The sequence below is a fragment of the Gopherus flavomarginatus genome, chromosome 7, assembly GCF_025201925.1.
Source record: "Gopherus flavomarginatus isolate rGopFla2 chromosome 7, rGopFla2.mat.asm, whole genome shotgun sequence".
Classification (NCBI taxonomy): domain Eukaryota; kingdom Metazoa; phylum Chordata; order Testudines; family Testudinidae; genus Gopherus; species Gopherus flavomarginatus.
In genome coordinates this window covers 29,101,277-29,121,876 of record NC_066623.1, presented here as the reverse complement: position 1 = coordinate 29,121,876, position 20,600 = coordinate 29,101,277, and the positions used below count along the sequence as shown (strand labels likewise).

The 20,600-nt window shown below is 42.2% G+C and overlaps 1 protein-coding gene across 5 annotated transcripts in view; it reads right to left on the bottom strand.

Moving 5' to 3' along the window:
* The window catches only part of TENM2 (teneurin transmembrane protein 2), a 2,274,099-nt gene that overhangs the window by 115,790 nt on the left and 2,137,709 nt on the right, over positions 1–20,600 (bottom strand). For all 5 annotated transcript variants that reach the window (XM_050962494.1, XM_050962493.1, XM_050962495.1 and 2 more), the window contains 2 exons: positions 10,624–10,824; positions 7,939–8,124 (listed from right to left, as the gene is read on the bottom strand). In XM_050962494.1, the coding sequence (XP_050818451.1) occupies positions 7,939–8,124; positions 10,624–10,824 (387 nt within the window). The remainder of the gene's footprint in view (positions 1–7,938; positions 8,125–10,623; positions 10,825–20,600) is intronic.

The following is a 20,600-nucleotide window of genomic DNA, read 5'->3' as shown; positions in this document are numbered from 1 at the left end:
ATTACTATGTTGTTTTAATGTTTAACTTTTTGTGTTAGTAAAATAAAAATGTTCTCCAAGCTCTTTTTTAAAATACTACAGTGCCTATCCTGATGCCACCCAACACTGACCCCTCACACCTGTTCTAATGTCTTTGTTATTTTGTATCCAGCAATATCATGTAATTCACTCACTTGCTGAAACCTGTGCTTGACACCACAGGGTACAAAATAACACAGAAAACATCATCTTTGGAACATTAGGGGTTGGCTGGTGCTGTGATAACTCCTAAGAACAGCAAAATCATCTTTTCCCTTTTACTAGTTAGATCAGCAGCTTGATCGATCCCATTTATTTTTTGGTTTTGTGAAAGTTCAAGAATTGGCCAGAAATCAATATGACCCACACAGAAGCCCCTCCAAAGGAAAGAAATACCATGATTTAAGTTAAGAAGCTATTTACAAGAATCTGTTGGGAGCATCTTTGAAGTCCTGGGCAAAATGTAGGGTGCCTAGCTGAAAATACGATTAGCTTTTTTGACTTAGAAAAAGAAGAAATAATGCCCTGTTGTGACTATATCCGACACAAGGAGAAAAAATAAGCCATTTGAGCGGCCTGATGCAGCTCAGCAGCATGTTCCTTTTTTTTTTTTTTTACAGGAGTCCCTCAATAAGGAACATAAACAAAAGAGCGGTTCCTACTGGAGTAGGTTGCTTTTTAGTCAAAAAATATCCCCTCAACTGTTCCTCTTGAGACTGACATATCAAAAGTAATTGTGTTTCTCAAACTCCCTGATACTCAAACCACCATCCCTATGTGATAATCTATATACAACAGATTATATATTTGGAAGCAAATATGTTGTCCTGTTTAGCTAGGATGGAGTTATAGGATGTATACACTTAGTTCCAATAGTCTTATCTTGCAGAAATTGTTTGGAAAAGTTTACTCATGTATCAGATACAAAAACAACAAATAATACTTCAGTTCCTCGTTTGGATCTGCGAAAAGAACTACAAAGCAGAAGCAGAGCTTAGAGTGAGATTTGGAAATAGGAAATATTTTTTACATAGTGCACAATTAGTTTGGGGAACTCCTGACCATCAGATATCATGGAAGTTAAGTGCTGAGCACGATGCAGAAAAGATGGGGGATGACAGCATCCACAGTTACATTAATAAGATTAAAAAATATTTGAAAGGATACAAACTTCATAAATGAAGGAATTAAGGAAAAAACTTCCCCTCTGGGCAGATGAGTACATAATTATTCACTTATGGTTTTTTTGAACCTTTCTCTAGAGCAGTGGTTCTCAAACTTTTGTACTGGTGACCCCTTTCAAATAGCAAGCCTCTGAGTGTGACTCCCCATATACATTAAAAACACTTTAAAAATGTATTTAACACCACTGTAAATGCTGGAGACAAAGTGGGGTTTAGGGTGGAGGCTGAAAGCTCGCACCCCTCCATGTAATAACCTCATGACCCCTTGAGGGGTCCCAACCTCCAGTTTGAGAACCCCTGCTCTAGAGCATCTGGATACTATTCTAGACAGACCAATGGTCTGATCCAGTATGGCAATGTCTACATCTGTTGGGTTATAAAATTATATATATGTTGTAGTTTTAACTCCTGACGTATCAGGGAGTCTCAACTATAGCTCTCACACAGTAAATATTTTCTTAATTAAAAGAACTTCTGTGAAATTAGGTTGGAAAAGTAACAAGCTATTTTGATTCTATAAGTGTCTTAAATCACTGTATATCATCTTTTATTTAAACCACTCGAAACTTAGCAGAGGTTTCAGGCCATTCAATTGGATGCCTAATCTGTATATGTAGATTGGGCTAGAACTGATCATTCCTTTTACTACCTTCCAGGGTCTATAATCAGTTTCTCTATTTGTTTGATATAATTTTTAAGCTCTTTTGGGGAGGGGACCAATATTCAAATATTTTTAAGAATCTCTGTAAAGCGCCATGCAAAGTAATAGAGCTCTCTCTAAATGTAATAAAAATAACAATAAACAACAGGTCAAGATCAATCTTGAAATTACTGTTTACATGCCAACACAGAGCAAATCTGATGTAAAATTTGTATAGGGGAAGGTGTAACTTCTCCACTCTGAAACCATCTAAGTTTGCAAGCATAAAATCAAAACATAAAATTATTTGCATTGAATAGCAAGAATCTGTGATAATCCCTCATTTTTCTTCATCTCGTCCCTGCCATTTGTTCTGCTTTGCTGGGGATGGAAAGTGGAGAGGAAGTACAAGCTGTGATAATCAAAAATAAAGTGTAACACAACTTCAACAAAAACTCCATCACAACTCTATGGTACTGTATCTAGGCAAGTGGTCTGCTACTGGGTATCAAGATGGTAGGACAATAAATGAAAATACATCTGAATTACTAAGTGCTAAACCAGATGTGAATGTTTCTAACATTCGGACATGTCTGCATACAATTGTGGCTGTGGCACAAATTGCTATGTACTTTCCAAGCACAAAGAGAAAGAAAGGGTCCTCATCTCCACAAAGCAAAGAATCTAAAACGCTATAATCATTAGAGAAACTTGGCTGATTACTTCCAGGCAGTAAATATACTTACATGCTGCCTTAACAAGCTACACATTTTTTCTGTTATAAATCAGATTTAAATGGTTATAAACATATAAAAGAAGAAGTCTAATACATGTAGCTGCCTCCCTCAACACGACTTGTTTTTGTTAGATACAGTGCCTTTCCACTATCTCCTCTCATACGCTGCCTTCCATCTCTCCTGCAAATTATCTTTTCTTTGTATCGCTATTGTTGTAATTTAAGAAAATCAGTAAAAGAATAGAAAAAGTTCTTTGCTACAAAGAATATTCCAATGAGACAAAACTGTCCTGCTGTGTTGGAAGACAACCACAAAGGTATGGTTTTATTGATTATTGATTGAGATTATACAAAATGAAAGAATAAATCAGAAGCAATATTCTTGACATGCGGCACTCTTCCCTCTCCAGAGAAACCAGTGAACATGGACAGAGGGCTGTGAAAGGTGTATTCTGAATGCAGTCTGTACAACTGACCTCTTCAAATCTGTCAAAAATCAAGGTAGCTTACTTCCTATTTAGTACTCAGATCCGTGGGAGTGGATGCTTCAAGGGAGAACCCAAGTCTTTTACTTTCTTGGTTTAAATCCAGCCCATGTTGGCAATATCTGAAAGTAATTGCCTTTTGATGGCTGTCGTATGGGCTATGTTGAAAGAATTGGGGATGTGGCATCTCATTTTAGCGCTGAGTGGGCAGATGTCTACAACACCAAACCACCACATGGCACTAATTAACACTGGAACTTACAGATTGCCATATTGGATCTGACTAGTGATCCATCTAGGTCCTCTGTTCCATTTCCAACAATCGCCAGTACCAGATGCTTCAGAGGAAGATATAAGAAACCCTACAAAGGGCAATTACAAAATAACCTGCCTACAAGAAATGTCGCTTTCCCAATTCTGTTACTTAGAGATAAGTTTATCGCCCTTAAGCACTTCACATTTATTGGCATACTTAGTAGAGAGGCCAAGGACTCAGTGAGGAAGGAGATGGAATTTGATTCTTATTCCTCGGGATGGATTCTCCAGGATGGCATTGAGGCATATTGTGAGGAAGCTTGAACTACTTGTGCTGTGCCCAATATGTAGGTTAATGGAAGTCCTCAGGGTACATCTATACTGCAGTTAGATAACTGCAGCTGGCCCATGTTAGCTGACCCAGGCTGCAGGGCTGTTTTATTGTGGTGGAGGCTTTCTGGCTCAGGTTGCAGCCTAAGCTCTGGGACCCTCCCACCTCACAGGGTCCTACAGCCTAACCTCCAGCCCGAGCCCAGACATCTACACCATAATTAAACAGCCCCGCAAGCCAAGCCAGCTGGCATGGGCCAGCCATGGGTTTTTAATTGCAGTGTGGACCCTCAATCTCCAGGTTATCAAAGGTAGCACATTTCACCAGCATTAAAATGATCAAAGGAAAAAAATATTAGCCAACTTGACACATGTAGATCAGAATGTCTATATTATCAAATATCTTTGACCACTGCCACTGCTGTCTGCTGATAGTGAGTGAAAGGAAGTGTGATCCACCCAGACTGAGTCTAAACTACATATAATATAGCAGAGGAGGCAAATGAGAAAAGAGTTTTGAGGGGTAGGAAACAGTGACACAAAGGCAACATTGGTGCCTCCTCTCCTGTCCAAAGAGGCAAACCTTACCATAAAACATAGGCTGCCATAACTTGGACTGCATAATGCACAGGATGAAATCCAGCCCCACTGAAGTCAACGGGAGTTTTGCCGTTAACTTCAACAGAGCTAGGATTTCAAGCTCAGTTTTGTTCAAACATGACTTGCAGATGAACAGACATTTTCCAGGTGATGGACTGGTGCAAGTACATTTGCTTCTGGCCGTTCATTCAGGTTGCTGCATATACTGTACTTTCCTTTGTCTACCATCACAGAGTATCTCTTTGAGAGAAATAGATTCCCATACTCTAGTAATAAGCAATAGTTCTAACCATTAAAGTCTCATTTCTGATTGGACTAATTCAACTATTTTCAAGACATTTGGTTTTAACAGCAAGAAAGAAAATCTCTCATCATAAAATTCATACATGAAATTGGTCCAGGATTTAGTTACTGTTGTACCTGGTCTTTTGCTGTTTATTAGTTTTGGAGTAATTTTTTTTCTTATCTTGATTTTTCCCTATTGTTTGGTTATAACCTCATCCACAATTACAGTCACTTAATAAACACATCATAGAACATGTCTGTTTTTACCTTGGGTAAAAGATTCATTTTCTTTATCGTTAGCTCACAGTAAGCTATTTCTCTCCCTAACTAACTAAAGCAGGAAAGTGAAGTATGAGGTCACATGTAGAGCTTTATTTTGATACATACACCAGTTACATAGAGTTAGCCACTTGCCCTCTCTCTTTTCAGTTATTTGGCTATCCATAGATCCACTGATACATGTGTATTTACAAAGTCTGTGTGTAACTTCTCTTCTGAACTAATGTTCTTCTGTTTTTATACTTTAGCTCTACTGCTACATTCAGAAAAGTGTTGATTTGGATTTAAAACATATTTTCCAATGAGCTCACACTAGGATTTTTGGAGACTTTTCAGATTTCCCTTGTTAGAATGCAATAATAGAGGAAGAAACCACCCTTTCTGTAGAATTTAGCCAGAGGGAAACTTAGCTTGTAACAGTCTGAGTTGAAATGTCACATAGAATGCTTAAAATATGTTCTGATTTCTGGAAAGGAATAATTCGGCATCAAATAAAGTAAAATGTTCTGAGTTAGTGTGAACACCTCCAGTTTGCAACAGCTGTCACCTTTCCACTGCCACATTAGTACAGTGTGATCTATTCCTAAAGAAACTCAAGGAGAAGAAAAAATATTTGATTGTGTTTCAGATCCTCCATCTCCCCACAAAATAGAGTATTTATCTTAATTCGTCTACCCCACAAAGCTAATTGTCAGTGTATATCTACCCTCAACTCTAATATTTACAAAGAACTAAATAACATATTCTCCTCCGAAACTATTAGTCTCTCCTTGAGAACAACAAATTCTACAGTTGTAAATTGTGTCATTTAATTTATATATGTCGATGACAGTTTCCTTAAAAAAAAGTGGTAAATCACTATGCTAAAAATAAAAACAGTGGGAAAATACTGTTATCTCATTCTCTGTTGAATTCAGTGACAACAGTTTCTGTGCTGCTGCGAGATCAGCTTAGGCCAATGACAGAGATATGAAATTCTTTTACGTTTCAAGCACAATCACAAGAATTAGCATATATATGTATTTGTCTAAACCGCTCATTATTTATACTAAAGACAGACTTGATATTAAAACATGGGATAATTTCATTTACAGAACTGTACTTCTGCTCAAATCCCATCTGTGCTACAGACACAGACAAAAGTTCAACACATGCTTTTCTAATGAAAAAGCGGCATAAAGATATCTTATTCTTCTTAGGAGAAACACCTTTTCCTTCCTTGTGAGAACAATTTTGGTAACGTATGCTGATAACATTAACAAAATACATTTCATACCTGTGGAAAAAAGGTAAAAAAATCTCCCCTCACAGGTCACCTATCATATTTATAATCTGGGATATTAACTAGTGCATGTAACACTTAGCACAAAACTTTATCAAGCAATCCAATATAAGCATCTTTTTGTAAGCACAGTAATGTAGATTTCAATGACACCAAAATATAGGAATATATTTCAAAAGGTTACAAAGCAAAAAAAAACAACTCAGCGCAAGGTGGTAAACCTTTTCGGAAAAGGTAATTACTGCACACTTTGACACAGTGCAGGGATTACGGTTATTTTTTTTTTTAAATCTGAGATTAAACAGCACAGTGATAAAATATCACGATTATTCTAGCAGAAGAAGTGATCACGGGGCAATAGGTGCAGAGGGCAAAAGTGGAAAAAACACTCTACATGTTGGTTGGTGACAAACTGCTGAATCACAAAATCTTTGATTTAATTTATATCATCATACCATGTCTGAAGCATACAGCATCACAATGTAAAATGATATGCCCTAAAAATATGCAGGCCACACTTAATTAATTAATTAATTAATTTATAAGGGTATATTTTTGGTATCCAATCTGTACATGTTTCCCAAAAGGTTTATACCCAGAGAGATTCAAAGGTGGAACTTAAAAGAAAAGCAGCTCAAGGGGTGCAAGATCTTGACCACAGTTTCAGTTTAAGAAAGAACAATTCACCAGTAACAGGTCTGTTCCATTAGGGTCCACAATTGCCATAAAAATTTCAATTTACATGCTTCCTCTCTGCTGCTAAATTTATCAATGTCTTTTTAAAGGTAATTAAAATAATGTCATCTATGTTTCTAACCCACTGGACTCTTTAAAGAGAATTTGATTTCCCTATATCATTTATTTGGCTATGGGGAATGGACAGATTTGACTGCAAAGAGAAAACCACACTGCCTTTAAAGTGCATATTCTTTCAATTTGCATACAGATTCTTCTGTTTCGCGGTGGTTTTGCTCAGATTCTTAGTAGACATAGGCCCAATTTGGAACATTCTCTCCCCAGTTTTGCTCACAGCAGAAGGAAAATACCATTTTCAGCAATTTTATGTGAATTTGAACAAACACTATACTACCTGATTTTATGAGGGTGAAATAAAGAACTGAGTTCACAATAACTCATTCCTGTTGAAAATAACATTTAAATCATTTTAATTTGAAATTATGTTACATACATATAAAATCTTTTTTGGAACTTCCCAGGGTGACGTATCACAGTTGAAATGCAATCATGTTAGTCACGGCACACTGCATGATGCCAATGCTATACTAAGCTGCATGCTATTAGGAAAGGGTACACCAGCATGCTATAGTACTGGCTAGACCCTCCCATGCTGTGACTGTCTATATACAAACACCATGCCCACTGTCACAGCACAACGGGGAAAAATGTTAGGGAGCTATTTCTGTAGCAACAGGAGCACTTATTCCCCCTCAACTTGACCCCTACTCTTGGTGGGTATTATGATGATGTGGTTTGGATGTGATATATAGTAGCAAGGAAGCACTGATGCACCAGACCAGGAAATTAAAAAAGATGCCATTCACACACAGAAATGTTTAGTTAAGTTTAAACAGCTTGGCTCAGATGGTACCTTGATGGACCATTTGTTACATCTCTACTTGTTAATATCCATTAGGTTCTTTTTTTCTTTCTTCAAATGAAGTTCCTCTGCATTTTACCCTGAGTTTTGAGAGGCTGAGCTGATGTTTAGAAGCAGTGGGGTCCTTAAAGGAACAGCCTATTACAATACACAATAGTAACTATGTTTCTACGATTTATGAAAAGAAAGCAATATGTGCCTGTTTCGGTGCCTGTCGTTTGCCTACCAATGGTGCAGTGCTCCCCATTCCAGCCCTCTCTGCATTCACATTTCCCATCTTTACAGGTTCCGTGTTCCGTGCAGCGGGGATGGCACACACGCTGGTCACAGGCCACTCCTGTCCAGCCTTCTTCACACCGACATGCTCCGCCAATGCACACCCCATGCGTGCCACAGTCAACGGAACACACTTCTGGTGAAAAAAAAAATAGAATTAGGATTACAACTGAGCACTGTCATTGGGAATGGGTCACTAAACGTGGTGAAAAGTGACTAGAATTGGCATTTTGTTCCTGTAAACTATATGCAGAGTGTGGCATGCTCATATGCCCGCCAAAATGAGACTTTGCTTTTTATTAAAAATCACCCTCCCAGCGTCTGCACGCCAGGGAACAGCTCTATCTCCCGGAGGCTACTGAAGCCAAACCAGGAGATTGTAGGCACTAAAAGTCCAGCAGCGCAGTGGGGCTAAGGCAAGCTCCCTACTTGCCCTGGCTCCCTGCCACTCCCAGAAGTGGCCAGCACGTCCCTGCAGCCCCTGTGCGGGGGCAGGGAGTCCCCATGTACTGCCCCTGCTCCGAGCTCTGACTCAGCAGCTCCCATTGGCTGGGAAATGTGGCCAATGAGAGATGCAAGGGCGGTGCCTGTGGGCAGGGGCTGTGCATGGAGACCCTCTGGTTCCCCCACCTAGAAGCCACTGCCAGAGAGCCACCCGAGGTATGCGCTGCACCCCTCACCCCTTCCCTCACCCCAACCCCTGCCCCAGCTCAAAGCCCACACCTGACCCCCTCCCAGAACCTGCACCCTCCATTTCCTCCCAGAGCCTGAACCCCTCACTCCCATCCCAACCACTTGCCCCAGCCTTAAGTCCACACCCAAACTTCCTCCCAGAGCCCACACCCCTCATCCCTCCCACATCTCAACCCTGCACCCTCCCCTCCCTCCCAGAGCCTGCACCCTCACCCCCACCCCAACCACTTGCCCCAGCCCTAAGCCCACACCCAAACTCCCTCTCAGGGCCCACACCCCTCATCCCTCCACACCCCAACCCTGCACCCAAACTCCCTCCCAAAGCCTGCACCCCAACCCTCTGCCCCAGCTTGGTGAAAGTGAGTGAGGGTGGGGGGAGTGAGCGATGGAGGGAGGGGAGATAGAGTGAGTGGGGGAAGGAAGCAGTGGGGCGGGTCTGGGACCTTGGGGGAAGGGGTGGATTGGGGCAGGACCTGAGGCTGAGCGGAGGATTTGCGGGTCCCCCAAAATTTTTAAATAAAAATGTGTGTCCTCAGGTTGCTGAAGTTTGAGAACCACTGGACTAGAGCACTCCTCTCCCACGCTAGCTTCACCCAGCACTCTCCCTATACTAAAGCAGGCAAGCTTTCTTGTCTGCCGGATCCTGATTGGTTATTTTCTCTTACTAGCCCATCTAGGCCAAGGGTGGTCAAACTTTTTGGCCCAAGGGCCACATCTGGGTGGGGAAATTGCATGCAGGGACATGAATGTAGGGCTGGGACAGGCGGCTGGGGTGCGGGAGGGAGTGCGGGGTGTGGGAGAAGGTGCAGGAAATGGCTCAGGGCAAGGGGCTGGGACGCAGGAGGGATGCAGGGTGTACGAGGGGGTCAGGGCGGGGGTTGGGGTGCAGGAGGGGGTATGGAGTGCGGGAGGGGCTCAGGGCAGGGGGTAGGGGTGCAGGAGGGGATGCGGTGTGTGGGAAGGGCTCAGGGCAGGAGGTTGGGGTGCAAGGTGTGGTAGGGGGCTCAGGGCAGGGAGTTGGGGTGCAGGCTGCAGAAGGGATTTGGGGTGCAGGCTCTGGCCCAGGGCCACTTACATAGAGCAGCTCCGGAGTGGCTCCCTGACTGCCCTGGCGCTGCGCTGCTCCCGGAAGTGGCCGGCACCATGTCCCTGCAGCCCCTGGGGGAGGGGGGAAGAGGGCTCCGTGTGCTGCCCTCGTCTGTGGTTACCTCCCCCAAAGCTCCCATTGGCTGCGGCTTCCCGTTCCTGATCAATGGGAGCTGCGGGGGGCGGTGCCTGCAGGTGAGGGCAGCGCGTGGAGCCCTCTGCCCCCCCCCACCGCCAAGGACTGCAGGGAGGTGGTGGCAGCCACTTCCCTCCGCTTAGCCTCGCAGCACCACGGGGGTGACAATCCCGCAGGCCAGATCCAAAGTCCTAACGGGCCGGATCCAGCCCGCGAGCCATAGTTTGCCCACCCCTTATGTAGGCCATTGAAGGACTATATTTTGTTGGTACCCTGGACATAGTGGATATTTCCTAGGTTGTGTGTATCAGGGCACCTCCAACTGGGGGCAGAGAAGGCCTGATAGATATCACAATTCTGAAAATATTTTAAAATTATTCTTTATTAGTATAAACCCTTTTGTTTACAAATGGGGACACTGAGACACAAAGAGGTTAAGTGACTTAGCACAGGCCACAGTGTCAGAATAGGGAGGTGGAACACAGTATTTCCAAGATCCCAGTCCTGTGTTCAGAACACTACAGTGTACAGTATCATGTAGCTGCTCATTTATAATAGCTAGAGTATAACAAACTGTTCACTGATCAGATGCTGAAAGAGTAATGTAAGTCTCATGTAAATAATTTGTATTTTAAACTTGTATTTGATATTCGAATGTTAATAGTATAGTACACAGGACAGGTAGATTATTGCAAAGCAGGGTAGAAATATTTTTCTTACCAACGGAGCAGTCAGGACCCATCCAGTTAGGATCACAGCTACAGAGGCCTGTGTCAGAGAGGTATGTCCCATGCCCACTACACTGGTCTGGACACTGGGCTCTGGGAAGTTCACAGTTTAGGCCACCCCAGCCCGGGCTACAGAGACATTCTCCATTCACACAAACACCTTGATTGGAGCAGGTTGGATCCAAGCAATCAACTGAACAGAGAAAACAAAACAAATACTACATGAATAAAAGTTGGTTCCTAGAGTGTATAGTTTGGATGATACTGCTGGATGGACCAGTGCTTTGTAAGTTTATACTATTGCAATGAATATACCAAACTCTTGCAGTTGTTTTTTAGACCATTTATATCTGTTTTGAGAACTGGTGAACATAAAATGTCTTTCTATTTGCTAGGACACAGGCTCCAAAAGTTGAAAAAAATAATTAACTAATTATTATGATTGTTACTAATGTTATAGTACTGTAAACGAGAAATATTATTAAACCTATGTTACACATGAAAAATGGAAGAACAGATTTGCAAAGTGACTTGCCCATGGTCATAGAGATTAACATTTTCAAAAGCACCTACATGACATTGGAGCTCAAATCCCATTTTCAAAAGTTACTTGAATACTCAGGGGTTTAAGACTCACTGACTTTCAGGTTCCGCTAGGCTTCTAAGTCACTCATGAGCTTTTGAATATTTTATTCATAGTCATTGGCTGAGCTGTGATTAGAACTTAAGAATCCCAATTGCTTAAACCCTGTTCCAACCAGTAGCCATATTTCTTCTCTGAACAAAAGCCACAGATACATCTTCCCCATTTCTCAATCTGAAAAAAAGGCAGTTGTTTAAAATGGGATATTTTTATGGTGGTGGAAAGACATTTGCAGGTATCATCTTGGATTTCACTGAACAATGAGATGCTATCGTTGTATCAGAAGTGAACTCATCGTGACATCAAAGTTTTCAAAGTGTTTACCTTATATCAAGCATTTGTTTAAGTGAACTGCACTTTACTGTAAATGTGAACCTAAAGGTTTATGAACAGCCTTCCACTATGGAACTGATGACCAAGATCAAACTGATATCCTAAGTAAAATGAATTAATGCCATGACTAGTGTATATTAGTTCACAACTCAAGAACTAAGAATGATTGGTATTTGCTCTTGAGGCAATATGAAGTACAGAGTGTATAGTGAAAGTGATTTATCTCTCATCTTTTCCCAAAGATTATCCTTCTAAATGAAGAAAGAGACAATTTCACTGAACTCTGCATGAACAATACCTGATCTTTCAAATCTCAGCCTTTTCCACAAACACAAATTCTTGTCAAATTATTTTAAGACATTATAGAACCTTTAAACATGAGTATATAGATCAGGTACTTTGCACAGGATTGAAGCAGACACGAATTTAGAGATAAGAGGAGTAATCAAAATTGTTTTGATTTTAATTCAGATTACAATACTACAGGAATAAATTACTATAGCATTTCTAGTGAGATTACGAACTATAATGATGGCATTGGCCACATTTTTGCAAATAATTTAATATTTAGTTATTTGGTTTTGGAAATATAACATATTTTACTATTTATAGGCAAACCTGGAGGGTTTGGATGTTCAGTTCAGATAAGCTTCCAAAAGTTTAGAAGTTTATCCCAACGTCTTTGTTCTATAAATCAAGCTGGATATTTCAGAAGAACAGAGTCTCCATTGAAATGTTGGTATTTTCTGCTTTTGGCAGGATCCAAAGTACTGTCAAAAGTCAGAATAGTCTCTTCTGTGGTATTTTGGTATTTCTTCTCAATCCAGCATACAATTTATTTGCTATTTTTTTATTAATTATTATTATTAAAAGACCCTCCAAACTAACTTTAAATGACCCTCAGTGCTGATCCTGACTCTGGGGAAAAGATTACAGTTTAGTGAATTTTATCTATTATATTTAAAAGAAATTTTGGAATGGGTAAATCCCAAAGTTTATTTTTTAAAAAGAGAGAATAAAATGTGTGTTATTTTCAATTTCCGCCTCAAAGTACAGATAGCCATAAAAAGTATTGTTGAATACTGATGTGGGATAGTTTTTAGGAATGTATAACCATCCACTTAAAATTGAAGCAATAATAAAAGCAGTGCAGAAAGAATGAAAAATATATCCCTCTTAAAGATGAATTAGCCATCTTTCCACTTTCTTGAATTATGGTACGCAGGCAGAGGAAAAGCAGTTGAGATTTATCTCAGAATACACCTGTCATCACCTCCAGTCCACACACACACTTATGTTATAGAATAACTTGCGCTAAACCTCTCTGTCTATTGTTCTAGATAAATACATTTTACAGATATTTAAAATCCATCATCTTCCTGAGTAAGAGCATTCAGACTTTAAAGGAGCAGTGAGTTTACTTTGGTTTCAAATCTTGTTCCAATTTTATACAGTACTTTTAGGGTTGATATCTAGGATCAGATCCTCAGCTGGTGTAAATTGGCAGAACTTCATTCACTTCAGTGAAGCTAAACTGATTTACTCCAGCTAAGGTTCTAGCCTCACATCTTCAGAAGGGGGTTATTTATTTAATAAAAATTTAGAAATGGATTCTCTGTGCTGTTTAAACAAAAGATAGTGTGCTTTAGCAGTTAAATATGTGAGACTTAGAACCCCCAGCCCCTTGACAGCTTAGATCATTAGAACTCATTTAATGTTGGGCACTCTGTAGATTTGACAAAAAGGGTAGAGAATGCAATTTGTATCCCTAAGGACAAAAAAAGAGGTCAAGGAGTTTTCCGAACAATATGTACTCTAAACCTCCAAAGAATCATGAATTACACTTATGAAGTTAAATGTCACTGAAAAATGACTCATCCATGAAGCTGACAAGAAAAACACTGTTAACTTAACCTAATTTGTCAATTTCACTTGTCTGTCCCCAAACCATATTGAATGAAACCTGACAAATATGCCCTTACATTTTCATGTGTAAATTTGTTAATAGAGCAAGAGTGTTTATGCAGCAAAAATTGTGGATTGCAAATATCGATTCTGGTGCCACTGCCATTCCAGGTAAATTGTTTGAATGATATGACTAAGATGAATATCAGAAATAAAAAGCTAACTGGAAGAAAAAAATGCTGACCCACAGTTGCCAATTCCTATTCCCAGTTGGAAAATGGCATATGAATCAAACTAACCTATTCTTTTCAGACACACAAATCAACAGAAGAGATTTCATACTTTAATATAAAAGCAGGTATGTTTACTTGTTCTGTTATGCAGTTAATTCATTCAGAAAATTTAAATAAGACTGGGTGAATGCTTAAAATGTTGAGAACCCATTTCATATTCCATCCTTTATTCAATAGCTCCTAAATTAATGCGTAAATATTTACAGAAGGGAAATAATTTTGAGGTAGCAATGTCATTGCTGTGGAATTTTTATTTTATTTGCCAAATGATGTATGCAAAAGGTTATTTTAACTTTTCTTTTCATGTATTGTCCCTTCCAAGTTTGCAGATAATACAGCTTGTCTTCTGCAATCCATTTCTCTTTTAAAAACCTTATCTTTTCAAGCATTGCTTATTAAATCATAGAGTCATGGAATATGAGGATAGGAAGAGACTTCAGTAGGTCATCTAGTCCAATACCCTGCTCAAAGCAGGACCAAGCCAGGCCTTAAAAACTTCTAAGGATGGAGATTCCACCACCTCCCTAGGTAACCCATTCCAGTGCTTCACCACCCTCCTAGTGAAAAAGTGTTTCCTAATACCCAACCTAGACCTCCCCAATTGCAACTTGAGACCATTGCTCCTTGTTCTATTCTCTGCCACCACTGAGAACAGCTTAGTTCCATCCTCTTTGGAACTACCCTTCAGATAGTTGAAGGCTCCTATCAAATCCCCCCATACTCTTCTTTTCTGCAGACTAAATAACCCCAGTTCCCTCAGCCTCGTAAGTCATGTGCCCCAGCCCCCTAATCATTTTCATTGCCCTCCGCTGGACTAGCTCCAACTTGTCCACATCCCCTCTGTAGTGAGGAGACAAAAACTGGACACAATACTCCAGGTTTGGCCTAACCTGTGCCGAATAGAGGGGAATAATCACTTCTCTCGATCTGCTGGCAATGCTCCTACTAATACAGCCCGATATGCCATTGGCCTTCTTGGCAACAAGGGCACACTGCTGACTCATATCTAGCTTCTCATTCACTGTAATTCCCAGGTCCTTTTCTGCAGAACTGCTGTTTAGCCAGTTGGTCCCCAGCCTGTAGTGGTGCATGGGATTCCTCCTTCCTAAGTGCAGGACTCTGCACTTGTCCTTGTTGAACCTCATCAGATTTCTTTTGGCCCAATCCTCCAATTTGTCTAGGTCACTCTGGACCCTATTCCTACTCTCTTGGGTATCTACCTCTCCTCTAACTTAGTGTCATCTTGCTGAGGGTGCAATTCATCCCATCATCCAGATCATTAACAAATATGTTGAACAAAACCAGCCCCAGGACCGACCCCACGGGCACTCTGCTTGATACCAGCTGCCAACTAGACACCGAGCCGTTGATCACTACTCGATGAGCCCAACAATCTAGCCAGCTTTCTATCCACCTTATAGTCCATTCATCCAATCCATACTTCTTTAAGTTGCTGAAAAGAATACTGTGGGAGACTGTATCAAAAGTTTTGCTAAAGTCAAGATATATTACATCCACCGCTTTCCCCAAATCCACAGAGCCAGTTATCTCATTATAGAAGACAGTCAGGTTGGTCAGACATGAATTGCTCTTGGTGAATCCATGTTGACTGTTTCTGATCATCTTCCTCTCCTCCAAGTGCTTCAAAAATGGATTCCTTGAGGACTTGCTCCATGATTTTGCCGGGGACTGAAGTGAGGCTGATGGTCTGTAGTTCCCCGGGTTCTCTTTCTCCCCTTTTTAAAATATGGGCACTATATTTGCCTTTTTCCAATTGTCCAGGACCTCCTCCAATCGCCACAAATTTTCAAAGATAATGGACAATGGCTCTGCAATCACATCAGCCAACTCCCTCAGCACCCTTGGATGCATTAGATCGGGACCCACAGACTTGTGCGTGTCCAGGTTTTCTAAATAGTCCTTAACCTGTTCTTTCACCATTGGGGGCTGCTCACCTCCTCCCCATACTGTGTTTCCCAATGCAGGAATCTGGGAGCTGACCTTGTCTTTGAAGACTGAGGCAAAAAAAGCATTGAGTACTTCAGCTTTTTTCACATTATCTGTCACTATGTTGCCTCCCTCATTCAATAAGGGTCCCACACTTTCCCTGACCACCTTCTTGTTGCTACCATACCTGTAGAAACCCTTCTTGTTACCCTTCACATCCCTTGTTAGCTGCAACTCCAATCATGCTTTGGCCTTTCTGATTACACCTCTGCATGCTCTAGCAATATTTTTATACTTCCTAGTCATCTGTCCAAATTTCCACTTCTTGTAAGCTTCCTTTCTGAGTTAAAGCTTACCGAAGATTTCACTGTTAAGCCAAGCTGGTTGCCTGCCAATATTTGCTATTCTTTCTGCACATCGAGATAGTTTGTTCCTGTGCCCTCAATAAGGCTTCTTTAAAATACAGCCAGTTCTCCTGGACTCCTTTCCCCCTCATATTAACTGCCCAGGGAATCCTGGCCATCAGTTCCTTAAGGGAGTCTAAGTCTGCTTTTCTGAAGTCTAGGGTCCGTATTTTGCTACTCTCCTTTCTTCCTTTTGTCAGGATCCTGAACTCAACCATCTCATGGTCACTGCTGCTTAAGTTGCCACCCACTTCTGCTTCCCCTACCAATTCTTCCCTGTTTGTAAGCAGCTAGTCAAGAGGCGCACAGCCCCTTGTTGGTTCCTAACACTTGTACCAGGAAGTTGTCCCCAACACTCTCCAAAAACTTCCTGGATTGTCTGTGCATTGTTGTATTGCTCTCCCAGAGGATGTCAGGGTGATTGAAGTCCCCCATGAGAACCAGGGCCTGTGATCTAGAAACTTCAGTTAGTTGTCTGAAGAAAGCCTCATCTACCTCATTCTTCTGATCTGGTGGTCTATAGCACACGCCTACCATGACATTACTCCAGGGCTGCCCGGGGGGGGGGGGAAAGTGGGGCAATTTGCCCCAGGCCACGGGCCCCACAGGGGCCCCTACGAGAGTTTTTTGGGGTCCCTAGAGCGGGTCCTTCACTCGCTCTGGGGCCCCGAAAACTCTCGCAGGGCCCGGGCCCCTGGAGCTTCTTCTGCTCTGGGTCTTTGGCAGCAATTTGGCAGCGGAGGGTCCTTCCGCTCTGGGACCCGCTGTCGAAGTGCCAGGTCTTCGGTGGCAATTCAGCAGCGGGGGCGACCTGCTGCCGAAGACCCCAGGGCCCCTGAATCCTCTGGGCGGCCCTGCATCACCCTTGTTGCTCTCTCTTCTAAACTTAACCCAAAGACTCTCAACAGGCTTTTCTCCAGTTTCATACTGCAGCTCTGAGCAATCATACCACTCTCTTACATACAATGCATCTCCTCCACCTTTCCTCTCGTGCCTGTCCTTCCTGAACGGTTTATACCCATCCATGACAGTGCTCCAGTCATGTGAACTGCCCCACCAAGTCTCTGTTATTCTGATCACATCATAGTTCCTTGATTGTGCCAGGACTTCCAATTCTTCCTGCTTGTTTCTCAGGCTTCTTGCGTTCATGTACACACACCTAAGATAACTAGCCAATTGCCCTACTTTCTCAGTATGAATCAGGAGGCTTCTTGTACTGTACCCTCCTCCTTGTGTTTCCTCACAGTATTCCCCTTCCCCACATACCTCTGGGCTGAGGTCACCATCCTCCAGCAAACCTAGTTTAAAGCCCTCCTCACTAGGTTAGCAAGCCTGCCTGCGAAGATACATCCTCCTTCCTAACATACAAATTCACTGGTCAGAAACTTTGTTAATGCACAGTTAAAGCTGATTGGCATTCACACCCTTCCAAAATGTTCTGCGCAGGTAGTACTTACATGCTCTGAAAACCAGGACAAAAAAGAGTTAAGGTTGCCCCTCAACCTTAAACTCAGTCCTTTGGAGCTGGCAAGAGCCACTGTGGATATATTGTAAAGTATGTTTCAGCCAGGGCTGCCCTATCATAAACACATAGGAGGAATGACTAAGTAAGAGTTCTACTTTACGTGCTGTGCCCCACAGAATTGTATTCTTTCATTGCTCTACAGGGGGCACTCCAACTGCTTTCAACGTGTTAGGGGCAAATGTACAGATCAGTGCAGGAATTATTTGCAGCGGGTCGCCACAGCTCATGCTACGATATGAGGAAAGGTGTCTCTCCACCAAAGGGATCACAAACACCTCATTTCTGTACTTGTGGAAGCAGAGAAGCACAAAAATCTATTCTTGCCCTGAGAATTTGTAACGACAAGGTAGCATATATGAGAGTGCTCTACAGGGCAGAGATGTTCCATGTGGAATCCTTAGACCAAAGGGTCAAGGGATGGTAGCATCGGGCAACTCTGGGATGGCTTGCACACTTAGATACCAGCTCTGCTTCCTCCTGCCCCTTATACCAATATTGTAAGTATCATAAAATGTTGATGTCACATAATTTTGGGGGGGAGGAGGGGAGGCTATCTGTGGCAGCTCTTGCTTAAAGGGCTCACATTTGGATCACTAACCCAACGCTGAATCCTCATGAGGAAATCTGAGGAAAAATGGAAAATTGGCTGCTGAAATCCACAAAGTACTCTAAAAGGTAAATTAGCCTCGCCTTAACTATACTGATGCCACAACCTTACTATAATTTCTTATAGACTTTTGGGATTACAATTTATAATTAGTGTAGAATTTAATTAATGGCAAATGTTTATGGAATCCCTAAAACACTCCAACACGTATTTGGGTGAAACGGCACCTAGAATGCTGTGTTCTGCTCTGGAAACCTCAACATCAGAAAGATGCAGAGAAATTGGAGGGAATCTGAAGAAACGCAACAAAAATGATTGAGTGTCAGGAGGAAATGTTTCATGAGGACAATTACAAATTAATAAATATGTATAACCTGGCTAAATGATAACAAAAGAAGATAGGATTGGTCATAACTGTCTATGAGGTTATAAAAACCACGGTAGGAGAGGAATCATTTAGTGTGGCACAAAGTGGAATTAATAGGATGAAATGAAAGACAGGTAAATTTAGGCTAACTGTCAGGAAAGCCCTCCTAATGCTGACATCTTTTAGATTATTCTTTTGAATCTACCACATTTTAACAAGGGATGAGGTGGAATCCCATAACTAATTTTAAACTAGCGTGACAAAGTTCCTCCTCTACCTTGGTGGGTCCTGTGCTTATTGGCAGATTTGCTCACCTCACAGATTCACCATGTGGGTCAGGAAACAGCCCAGAGACCTTCCCCTCTGGTAGAAGCCACAGTCCAGGTCAATTCCTCCTATGTCTGATCAGGAGTTGAGAGGTTTTAGGGGAAACCTGGACCTGTCCTCCACTCCGGGTTCCAGCCCAGGGCCCTGGGAACTACAGCTGTCTAGAGTGCCTCCTGGTACAGCTGCGTGACAGCTGGGCTACTTCCCCATGGCCTCCTCCCACCACCTTCCTTATCCTCACCACGGGACCTTTCTCCTGGTGCCTGATAATGCTTGTACTCCTCTGTCTTCCAGCAATACGTCTTCCCTCTCTCAGCTCCTCATGCCTCTTGCTCCCAGCTCCTCGCATGCATGCCACAAACTGAAGTGAGGTCCTTTTTAAACTCAGGTGCCCTGATTAGCTAGCCTGTCCTAACTGATTCTAGCAGTTTCTTAATTGTCTCCAGGTGTCTTAATTATCTTGCCTGTCTTAATTGGTTCTAGCGTTCCTGATTACTCTAGTGCAGGCCCTGCTCTGGTCACTCAGGGAACAGAAAACTACTCATCCAATGACCAGTATATTTGCCCTCTACCAGACTCCTGTACCCCACTGGTCTGGGTCTGTCACACTAGACTGAACAAAAGGTAGCGTTTATATTTAAGGGAACATTCCTGCACCCTGGAATGGGATGAATGCAGAGGGATGTGCTTTAATCAGTCTTTTCCACCACCGCTAATTTTTATGCAATTCCATGAGAATGTTAGATATATTTGGGCATTTCATTGTACAATGTTTTAAGAACCCCCACTAAACACCTACTGCCAGCTGAACTGTAAATTTCCCTTTCTGGGAGTTGGCAAGGACACTACTGAATTGACCACTTTTGGCATGATCCAAAGCCCACTGAAATCAATGGAAAGATCTCCACGGTCTTTTGGATTAAATCCTTAATCCATATGGTGCGGTAAACAATTCCTGGGAGAAGGTGACAGAAAACACTCTACAGTAGTTGGCTTAATTAACCTAGTGTTGATAGTCTAGTAGTGAGGCTAAGGATTATGGGCATCTATTTGCTTCCAGCAAATTAAGTGACAAAAGTCCCATTCACTTATGAGGATGGAGGATCTGATCCCTAAAGAATAGGTTGAAACATAATGGAATTGGGAGGGGAATCCCTGTATTTTCTCCAACCATGTTCTTCGAAGGGAGAAGAGCTATTTACTAGCCTATAAGATGAGTTGGTTCTCTCAATCTAGTTCCCAGCAGATAGACTCCTCTTATGCCACAGTTAGAATGCTCAGTAGAGAGCCAAGGCTTGAATCAGAATGGTCACAGACCTACCATCTCAACCCAAGCTGAGAAACACTGGCCGATCCAGATGGGGTGACTTGAACTAATACGGCCCTGTTGTGATGATAAACAGACGACTTCAGAGCTGTCTATCTAGGAACCCTCTGGAGCAAGGGTAGGCAAACTACAGGATCGAGGGCTTGTGCTGCTCCACAGAGTCCCGGAAGCAGCAGCATGTCCCGCCTCTGGCTCCTATGCATGAGGCAGCCCCAAGCATCACCCCTGCAGCTCCCGCTGGCCAGAAACCAATGCCAATGGGAGCTGCAGGGGTGGCGCCTGTATATGAGG